Consider the following 11,465-nt stretch of genomic DNA (forward strand, 5'->3'; position numbering starts at 1 on the left):
ATTGGTATTTTCAATTGATTGGTAGTAACATTGGAGGGGTAATTAGTGTTGATGTAGATAATTTTACAGTGGAGTAGTTAAGTATGAATAGTTATTTCCTGTGTTTACTTTGAAGAGAGAGGTAAATAAATGATTAAAAAAAAATCAAATTTGAGACCCAAAAAATAATAAGAATATTTCTATATAAATTGAAAATTAATTTTTGGATTTTATTCTCTCTATTTTCTCTTCATATATATGTCTCTCTTGAGAGTAAATATGAATAATTGTGTATCCAAAAAAAAATTATAAACTTGAAATCATAATATAAATATTGTTTATGAGCTAATGGTCCACTCTAAAACAATGTTGTGTCATTTTTTTTTAATGAAATTACCTCATTTTTAAAAAAAAATCTTGAAGTCAACCCCAATTGAGTCTCTTCATGGTTTGATCAGGTTAACCGAATTAATTAAATTTAATTAGATAAAATCAAATTTGATAAGGTAAATCTCTAAATTAATTTGATATTAAACCAGATCTTTTATGAGAATTTGTTGATGGACAACAAAATCTATCTTATTGTCAATGATGAAAAGTAAAAAGATTACATAAACATCTCTTGTTAGTATGAATTGACAGATTGAACCTAAGTCAAACAAAAATATAAATTAGTAAAATATTAAAGGGTATAGATAAATCATTATATATAGTTATACCTTATTATAATAGTCCTTTGTATTTTATTTTTTTTATATTCAATTTAACCTTTCAACAACCTGATTTTTTTTTAATTTTTTAATTAATATTAAATTGTTTTGGAAATCATGCTTTGTAATTTTTTATTTTTTTTCTACTGTGTTATATATCGGGTTTATAAATTTAGGTTTTTTTCTCGATTTCAACCTTCAATATTAGATCCGTTAGAAGTTGAACTTCGTAAAAAAAATTTATATTTGGTTTTCATGAATTTATCTCGATCTCATAATTCATATCATGAGTTTAATAAGTTAACTTAGGTTGACTTGGATTATTTCTTTTTTGGTTGCTTTTTCTAATTAATTTTTTTTTCTTATTTTATTTTTTAATTTCACCCTCCAAAAATTCAATCGTCTAATTCCTTTTATTTCTGATTTTATTTTTCAATATTAAATTGTTTAGAAATTGAGCTTCATGATTTTTTTATTTTTTTTGTGGAGTTATCCTGATCTCATGGATTTATTTTTTTCTCTCGATTTCACTTTTAATATTAGATCTATTTGAAATGGAGCTTTATAATATTTTATTTTTTTATAAAGTTATCTTATTCTCATAACCTAGATCGTAGGTTTTATATATTAACCTAGGTTGACTTGGGTTTGTTTTTTATCTTTTTTTAATTGATTTTTTTATTTCATCATTTAACATTGGATTCATTAGAAATTAGAATTCATAATTTTTTTTATTTGCTTTTCATGGGATCATTCTGATCTCATAACCTAGATTGTGGGTTTGTAAAATTAACCCAAGTTGACTTGAGTAGTTTTTTCTATCTTTTAATATTAGATTGATTAAAAATTGCCCTTCATAATTTATTTTAATTTATTTTCTATAGAGTAATCACGGTTTCATGATTTGAGTTGTAGATTTATCAGGTTAGCCCGGATCAATTTAATATGTTTCATTCTTAATATTTTAAAAAATATATTTCAAAGAGTAAAATGTAATCATACTAATATTTTTTAAAAAAATATCATTAGATATACTTTATATATTTTGAGTATAAAATTAAAAAAATATATTAAAAAAACACGTTATCAATTTTCTTTTTATTTCTCTCTTTATCCCTTCCCTTCATTGAAAACCACAATTTGCAGTTTACCTTTTTCTCTTTGTAGGTGAATCAAAGAGAAGAAAGAAGAGCGTAGGAGGCCAAATCAGGAAGAACAAATCTGTAGAAAGAAGGGCTCTTCAGCTTGGGCTTATATACGTTCCACCTCATCTCTTTTTGCAGGTGATAAGGACAGGAGAGAGAAGAGGGGGAGGCGAGATCAGGAAAGAAAAAGAAAAAAAAAAAAGTAAAGATAGGGCTTTTCATCTGCCAAAAAAAAGAGTTTCACCTACCTCTCTTTCCACCCGATGATGGAGAGGCGGTTGATCAACCTTGATTTCATTCATAGGCTGAACTCAATATTTCTAATTTGTTTTATGTATATCCCAGCATCATCTGATTTAAGAAGTCTCAGATTGTGGTGGAGGGGGACTGTTTTTTTAATTGGAGTTTTGGAATTGGAGACAAAAAAATATGTAGCAAGATCAAAGAAGAAAAAAAAGGTTAGATTAATACTATTTTTGAATTTATTTTGGAAGTGGATCTTAGCAATCTGATTCAGAATCTTATCCGTTTGTTTTCCGGGAATCTTTCGCCCCTTCCAGTCCCTAAGTGTGATGGCAAAGGAAACCAAATATAACTTGCTCTGGAATTTGACAGAACTTATGCAAGCTAGCACATTTTGCTCCATTAAACTCTGTTTTTCTTGCCTTAATTTTCACTGCCAAGAATAGTTCCCCCATTGCCATTATATTTTAGTTCTCTGATTACACCTTTTCGTTATCATCTTCCTACAAGATTGCTCTGCTGTGTTTTAGTTCGTTGGCTTTTTATGCCTTCCAATTCTTCACTTGGAGAGGCACCCTTTATCTTCTTCCCCTGCTATAATTTAATGTCTTAAAATGCTCAAACGCGCTATCTTTATCTCCATGAATCCATGTCCCTGCTTTTTTCCTTGAACTCGTAAACTTCTCAAGTGGACTGGGGAACGAAAGCATCTCATTTAAAGTTAATAAATTAAATAGTTGAGAGATGGGGACGCAGCATAGCGCGAGCAAGTCAGCACCAGTGGTGAAACTAAGCAGGGATAAATAAAAAGAAAGATGGGAGAAGGAAGAGAGGTGATAAGAAGAAAGGATATAGGTAAGGAGTAATGATTGATTCTCATCGGGATCAGCAAGTGGATTGTAGTAGATTACAAGCTGGCACATATAGTGTTGTTGTTGTTTTGCGGCACCTAATTTATTTTACAGAAAAGAGAGACAAAATACAAAATAGTACAGAAATATGAGTGCATGGTGGCTTTAAGCTACTACACAGCACACAGCTGCTGCTGCTGCTGCTGCTGCTCTGAAATCTGCAACCCCATTTCTGACATTAGAATCTGAAACGTCAAATTCATGTCTGCCAACCGCATTAATATCATTTCAATGTCATCCACGCACGCATAGACACCCACAGGCCACAGTGACACATCCCCCTTCCCTCCCGCACCCACCCACCTCTCACTCTGTTTCTTCCTTCGGGTTTCATTTGGACTTTTTGCTCTCCTTGTATCTTGCTGTCTTCTAGTGGTCATGTATTCAGTTTCGTTTCCACTGTTCCTGTTCCTATTCCCATATACCTTAATAATTGCGGCATCTTATGCATTCATCATTGCTTCTTCTTCCTTTTCTTTTTCTTTTTTACTATAGTTGGAGGCCTTTGCAACCAAAGTTATAAGAACCACTCTGGTGTTGAGCCGGATTAAAGCTGGAGTTAAGGTTAGTAGAATAAGGTAGTGTTTGTCAAGGATGTTAAAAATTCATTTTTAACACGACACGGAAAATATAAAATAAACTCGGATTCTAAAAATAAATCATAAAAAGTTATTTTTGTATTTTAAAAATGTTTTTAAAATAACTATAGATTATTTTATTTTTTTCTTCAAATTATTTTTATATGATTTTAGATCATTTTAATATGTTGATATCAAAAATAATTTTTTTAAAAAAAACTATTATTTATATGTACAATTGAGCACGTAAACATCATTTAAATTGATTGATGAAAGAACTTGATTAATTAATTGTTATAGTATAAGAATAATACAAATCATTCTGTGTAAAATTATAATGAATGATGCTTTTTAAAATAATTTTTTATTTAAAATTATATAAAAATATTCTTTAATGTTAAAAACATTTAAAAAAAATCTAGAAACGCAAACAAAAACTATGTCAATTGCCAAATACCCATTAATATCAGTGATTCTGAAAACTTTACTTAGCCACGTCAAGCTATAAATATAGTCTTTACAGCTTTACTTGGCCACATCATGCTACAAGTATAGTCTTTAGACTCTTCACAACTTTAAGATAGTCTTTACAGCTTTACTTGGCCATGTCATGCTATAAGTATAGTCTTTAAGGTACAACCAAGGTCATGCTGATATGAGTTGGAGGGCTGGAGCCTGAAGTATATAATTCTTGATGAAATCGTAAAAACGGTTCTAAAATTGTGATTTTATGTGATTTCATTCGATTTTACCGATATTAACCCGATTTCAACCATTTTCAAGTTTTTAAAACGATTTGACACATTAAGTATATATTGACTCGTAAAATCATACGATTTTACGAGTCAACTCGTGATTTTAACAACCTTGGTGTTTGGTATTGTGATGGTTATTTTTTAAAGTGTTTTTGGTTTAAAAATACATCAAAATAATATTTATTTATTTTTTACAATTTATTTTTGAAATCAGTATATCAAAACGATATAAAAACACTAAAAAATTAATTTAAAAAAAATAATTAGATTTTTGATAAACACGCAACCAGCCACATTGCCAAATAGGTTTTAAACTTGTGGGTCAATAGAATAACCTAACTCTATTTCAAAATAATGTAATTTTTGTTTTAATTTTTTTGTCCATAACATAAGAAAACAGAAACATCTTTTTAATAATAATACTTTTAAAAAATCATAAGTTAATTCTCACTTGAGTTTTTCTAGATCAATTTAGTTTAACTGAATAACGTTTTTAGATGAGTTAAAAAAAAGCTCGAATCAGACTTTAAGTAGTTATAACCATGATTGAAACCCAAAATCTACAAATCAAAAGATCTAATTCCGTGCCTTTATAAACAACTTGTGGAATTTTGCAGTCCCAGAACTTCTTTTTTTTTTTTAATCAAATTGACAACCACTTGGTAACTTTGGACTAATTTTTATGCATCTAAATTGAGGTCTCAATTTGCGGCAAAGGGTTGAGGATGCATTTGAAGCCTTAGAACCCCATATGCACCAAACACCACCACTTGCGTTTAGTGTTTTAATTTTTATTATTATTTTTTTCATGTAGAGCCCATTGTGAGCTTGACACATAAAAGGGCAAAACATAGAAGCTCTGGTTTGGACCTAAATTATATTTGTTGTGTGGCCAAAAACCAAACCATCTACAACAGCAATGGATTTCCCGTAGAATTTTACTTTTCACAATTAAACTTGAGATTTGAACCCTAATAGTTTTAAGGAAAAAAATCAAGAAGAAGAAGATGCACACACTTTCCAGAGCTAAATTAGATCTCAATCTAAGGTAGCAAGGACAACAAGAGGGAAGAAAATGAAATTAAACCAGTAAAAGAAGAGGAGAGAGGTGGGGCATCATGAAATTCAATGGTCGTTAAGATGGAACCCACAGGGACAGGGTGAATAATAATAATTGTAAGCTAGCTGATAGGGTACAAGTTCTTCCTGCAATGAAAATGGGAGCAACATGTGATTCCCACGGCATCATGTTCTAATGTTGAAAACCAAAGCCTTTCTGTACACAAATTCTTCAATTGTGTGATAAGAATTTATGCCACTTACTGTTTAAATCATCAAGTTTCATCCACAACAAGGAACAGCTGGGGGCCAGTAAGGACCCACTCTTGTCTGCCCCAAAGAAAACTCACCAGCAGGTATTTGGGCCTAAACAGATTGGACATGGGCCCTGCCCCAATCATCGGGCTTAGGGCTATGATGATTCAGAAATGAGAAGAACTACATGAGTTCTGTCAATAACTAATAATTCAATGCAGTTAATTTGGCAAGTGTTGGAAAAGGATGAATACCTAAAAATACCAGGAAAAAAAAAAACATAAAAATGTCATTGTTTTCTTTAATAGCAGATGGCATCTTTGCCTATAGAACTGAAAGATAACCTAGTTGTCTTCTCTGATCCAAACTTGAACTTCAGATCGGAAGATGCATTGTCTGGTATTGAGGCGTTGCTTGTTGAAGGGAAAGAAAAAACAAGGGCAGGATCAGACTTCTTAGAGCCAAAACTATATGAAGGAATTGAGGATGCGTCTTTAGGTGGAGACGGAACGGTGGCTGAGGTTGATGGCATGATGGTTGGTGTTGGAGGCTCAGAGTTTACACCCGAAGTTGCAGAGACAGGGAAAGTAAATCCGGAAGTTGTCTTATCAGAAGATAATGCCCATCTTTGATCAGGCTTGCCAACGGTAATAGAAGACAAAACTGGTTTATTCCCTGAAGAGTGAGTGGGAGGCTTCTTCTGAAAACTCGGAAACTCCGAGGAAGCGGCATTTGGCACAGCCTTCATGTCTGAAGCTGAAGTATTATCTTTTGCAGCAGAGTCAGCTTGGACAGTAACTTCCCGAGGAGCAAACTTAAAAAGAAGATTCCCTCTATCTTCAGTCGCCTGAGCTGAATTTGTTTTGTCAGCTTGATCTGGTTTTCTCAAAGAGTCGGGGCCATTGGCCAAGCTATTATTGTTGTTTGAGGAGAGGGATTTCTTCCAGGAGGTGGCTAGCCTCAACTCAGCAGATTTCTCTTTAGGAGTTGGCAAATTTCTCTCCAAGTGTTCTAATATTTTCTGAGCCATCTGCCTGGAATGTGGAGGAACGGATGGAACACTGACTTTGGAGCTTTGTGGCTCACTATCTGCTACCAAAAATTTTGAGGGGCTACTTGTTCCTCCTTTTTCTGTACTCTTCTTTACACCTGAAAATAATCCTTCAAAGGCATTGAAGTTTTCCACCTGAGGACTGTTTAAAGTTGAATGATAACTAGCAGACCCTCTAGAAGGAGTTTCTGCGACAGCTTTATGCCGTATCCTAGTCCTACGAATGGGTCCAACAGAACCATGTACATCATCCACTGAATTGAACCTTGAATTCACCTACAAGCTCAAAAACTGAAATTAAGAACAATACTTGAAAGTTTATTGATAATGACAATAGTTGTACCAAGACAACAGCAACATAGAATCACAGACAAAAGAAAATTTCTATGACAGGACAAAAAGACTTCACCTTAGGCCAAGAAATTAGTTCATTTTCATGCAGCCAATGCTGCATCTAAAATTCCACTGGACTGTTAAGTCTCGACCAAAACAAGAATCACTATAACATATCACACAATTATGCCATATATTTTATTATTATTTTTTTGTCCAAGAAACAAAAGAACATGGTAATCACATCCACAAGACAGAAAAACACGATGACTATGAATACAGAAAAATTACCTGTCCATAAATTTAAAATTTTCTTGTCCAGGGTAACAGAACAACATGATGGCATCCCATTGAAATAAATTACATAGAGAAGACATAAAAACACAATGACTCCAGACAAAGAAAGTTACCTGTCCATATACAGGAGTTTGAGGCTGCTGAAAGGGAGATGACGTCATATTCAAGGGCCTATCATGATCACCTTGTAACTGAAGCAACCGATAAATGTGTAGAAGAGAAAAGAGTCATCTCACATGTGATGAAACACGTCCAAAAAAGCACCATTGGCATAAGAAAACTTGATTCCACATACTTGATTCCACATACCTGGGACTTAGACTTTGAATAAAAAGTTCTAGAATAAGGAGTTCGGGGAAAATTGTGAAGCCCGAATCTCCCTCTTTGACTTTGTGGAGTCACAAACCCACGCTGATCCTGTACCATGGCACCTGGCCAGCATGTGGAGGGCTTAGGTGAAGGAGATGGCAAAAATGGCTTTGATCCAAGCAGGTTGCCAATCACTAATGCCCCTCGATCTTTTGAAATTAAACTCTTAGAGCCAAAGCCTACTTCTGATGCTCGGTTTTCCATATAAGCCCTTGCAATATCAATTGGTGAGGCTCCAACATCATCTGGCAGCTGTGAGATTACACACAACTATCAGGCTATCCATGGATATGAGAAAATGAAAACAGAGTATGCATCCAATTTTGTGCACTTCACTTGTGCATTTGCAAAAGTAAACCATTCCTAGCAATTATGAAAAAAAGAGAAAATATAGAGGTATATGCGTCTGTATGTTGAATATGAATAGAACTTAGATTCCTGTCCTTTCTTTTTTCCCAATTTCCTCTCAAGCCTTTCCAGAAAAAAACTCTTTTCCTTGGAGGATGCAAGTGGACCGCCATGCCATTAACAAAAACACTGTCAAGCACTGATGTCCTAATTGTAACTTAATTCCTAAAGTCATAATCTGGTCAAGTTTACTTTAAGCCTTAATTCCAATGGTGTGCTGAAAAAATAGCTCATATGAGTGTGTGCCTGCATGCAGATGTATATTCAGATTAAGTTCCAAACACAAATGTTTAAGCAATCTCAAGAATGATCTTTTGCATGTATCTTCCCTGATATGAAAATCCAGTGCTTGATGCATGAGAAAGTACATGAATTTAGAGAAGCATGTGTCTTGCAAAGTACATGAATTTAGAGAAGCATGCGCCTTGAACATCTAATATACATTGTATCGTATTTATAAACACATGCTGCATTGAAAATGCACATTGATTGCAATAATTTATTCCACTCACAGTTGACTTGACAAGAGGGGTTGAGTTTCCCCAAATAGCTGTATTCAAATCTTCATGCTTTTCTTCGGTTGACTTTGTTGAACTTTCAAAGGGGATTGCAAGGCCTCCAACAACTCCAGGAATCACGCTTGAATATCTCTTTTCTTGAATTTTTGAAGTTCCCCAAATAGCTGTGTTAATATCCTCTCGCTTTTCTTCAGTTGACTTTCTTGAACATTCAATGGCAGCAGCAGGCCTTCCAACATCTCTAGCAGTCATGCTTGAGTGTTCCTTTTCTTGCTCAACATTTGGAAGATTAATAGCTCTTGAATGAAGTATCTCCATCAAACGATTAATTTCATCCCTGCATAGTGATGGAGAGAACTATAAATTTTTCATATTTAGATCATCACAACCAGGCTCCATGTCAGTTCAATGGCAATGGTGGAACAAAAGTGGTACGAAAAGTCCATGTTTCTTTAAGATTATATTTACACATGTAATCAATTATCATTACCTAGAAAACTTTTGGTCCTTCACTACTTGTTCAATTTCAGAAAGCCCATTATGACCAGAAATGCCAAGTTTTTTATGTTCATGGCCCTCAAAGTCAGAACCACTCTTGGATATTTCTGCAGCTCTGCTAGTACCAGCTACATCAGTTGATCTGGGTGCTGCTTGCTGCCAGAAATAATTCCCAATGGTGAGACTATTTTATTCACAGAAATGCCAGAAGTTAAAAAGCCCGAAGAAAAGCTTATGTTATAATAACACTGTTGTACAAATAATTCATGAATACATCAATCATAACATTCTTTCAGTAAATGCTCATGAAAATATAAAACAAACAGAGAATAAAAACTTACAACTTCATATTCTAAAATCTAAACCGATACCAGTTAGAAAGGAACAAATGCACAAGATAACAAACATATATTACTATCACTGATAAGCTGTTAGAAGATTTCATTACTCTCCAAAACATAAATTAAACTAGCAAAATGTAGCACAAAAAACACATGAGATGAAGAACCCACAAAAAAAGGGGAAAAAAAAGAAACGGAAATGCGGTTTACTGTTTACAATCAATTTGCATCAAGAATACCAAGTGTTTTTCTGCACCTTCAAAATAAGTAATGACTCATATAGCAAAATAAATTAAACAAATTCAACATGAATACACTAAAACATAAATGATCCAACAGTTGCAATAGAAAAGGGGAAAAAAACACTACCTCTATTGTTAGTATTCATTAAAAACCATTCATCATACCAAGCATTACTCCTTACAAAACCATCAGCTTACCCGAAACGAAAAGTAATTGTTCCAACAAAAGAAAGTTGCAGAAAGTATGTCATCCAAATATTTCGAACTAGACTCAAAATTGGGAACAAGTCAAACAACACACTTCATTCATTTCAAGGCCAGCATTCGTCAATTCAACCTATCTAATTGAAAGTTTGAATGTTTTTCCACAAAGATATAAAGTTTTGCCTTACATTAACAGTGAGATTGGCATCATCACCACTAGCATTCTGCTCCTCCACCTCCTCATGTGATTTCACTATAAATAAATTAAAAAACATATAACTAATCAAATTAAAAATAAAAACGTATAAATAAATAATCGCAAATCGGCAGCTTCAAAAAATATTTAAAAAAAAAAAAACATCATCATTCAAAATACTTAATACAAAACCCTAAATAATCAAACTTAATCACAAAGAAAACAGAGACTATCAAAACTGACCGTCATCTTCTTCCCGATTAGCATCGTCATCCACAGACTCCGATTTGGAGAAGAAAGAGGGGAAAATCAAGTTCGCACCGCCAGAAATCAACTTGTAAGCCGGATCCACCAGCTTCGACAACCACCGACGCCGTTGCGCTTGGTTATCCTGCGGCCGAGCATACGGTGTTGCCAGTGGCCTCCGCGACGGCGGTTTCCTCAATTTACCCCCGGCTCCTCGAACTTCCACTATCGATTTTCGTCCCAACGACATCGCTTCGCCGTCGTTTGTGCTTCCCATTTGATTTCTTACTTCTCTGACAGTGTCAGCCGTAGTGGAAGTAGAAATTTACCAGGTCCAGAGCGACAGAAAGAGAGCAAGGAGGAGGAAAGGCCGCGCCTTGTTTTTTTTACTGTGTCTTGTTTTTATTATCTTTTTAGGGGGGGAAACTACATTAGAGTCCTTCAATTATTATATATATTTCAACTTCGTATTAATAAAAGTTTCGATTTCACCATTCATGGATTGTATAATTGATATTCGAAAAATGTATATTTTTAGGGTTTTGGCTGGTGGGATTGAGTATAATACTATATTTCTTACCTTAACTTCCATAGTTTATTTTTTTCTCATGTTAATTAAATATTCAAGATGTTTTTACTTGGTTTAAATATTTAATATAAATTCCTTTTAACTTTTTTAATTTTTCTCCCTTTTTATTTTGTAAACTATCATGTGAAAATATCTCATGATAAATATATTTATATAAAAGAGGAAAAAACCAAAAATCAAGTCGAACAAGACTTGGTTAATCATTTTAACTATAAGAGGGTTACATTGAAAGTTTTGTAGAAACTACGGGATCAAATGTTGAAACATTTTGAACAGATATGAATTGAGATTTAAATTTAAATTTCTAAATCCTAGGAATTAAAAATATGTTTAACCTTTTAATTTTCTCCTTTTCAAAATGACAAGAAATTGATTGCGGTGACCGTTGCGAATTGTCATGGTGAACCATTTTTATCTGGGACCGACTAATGGTGACAGTAACTTCTTCTTTTTTTCACTTGTTAAAAACAATTTAGATAATTTTTTATGTTGTAATAATGGTTATTTTTTAAAATATTTTGTATTTGAAAATATATTT

General features: G+C 33.4%; 1 protein-coding gene across 1 annotated transcript; it reads right to left on the reverse strand.

Moving 5' to 3' along the window:
• Positions 1-5,809: 5,809 nt before the first annotated feature.
• On the reverse strand, positions 5,810-10,727 carry LOC7459889 (nuclear pore complex protein NUP1). The gene is made up of 7 exons (XM_024590372.2): positions 10,336-10,727; positions 10,085-10,149; positions 9,102-9,265; positions 8,606-8,948; positions 7,626-7,937; positions 7,430-7,507; positions 5,810-6,962 (listed from the first exon to the last, which is right to left on the reverse strand). The coding sequence occupies exons 1-7, from the start codon at positions 10,613-10,615 to the stop codon at positions 5,937-5,939; spliced, it is 2,268 nt and encodes a 755-aa protein (XP_024446140.1). The 5' UTR covers positions 10,616-10,727; the 3' UTR covers positions 5,810-5,936.
• Positions 10,728-11,465: the final 738 nt, after the last annotated feature.

This window comes from Populus trichocarpa, chromosome 18, assembly GCF_000002775.5.
Source record: "Populus trichocarpa isolate Nisqually-1 chromosome 18, P.trichocarpa_v4.1, whole genome shotgun sequence".
Lineage (NCBI taxonomy): Eukaryota > Viridiplantae > Streptophyta > Magnoliopsida > Malpighiales > Salicaceae > Populus > Populus trichocarpa.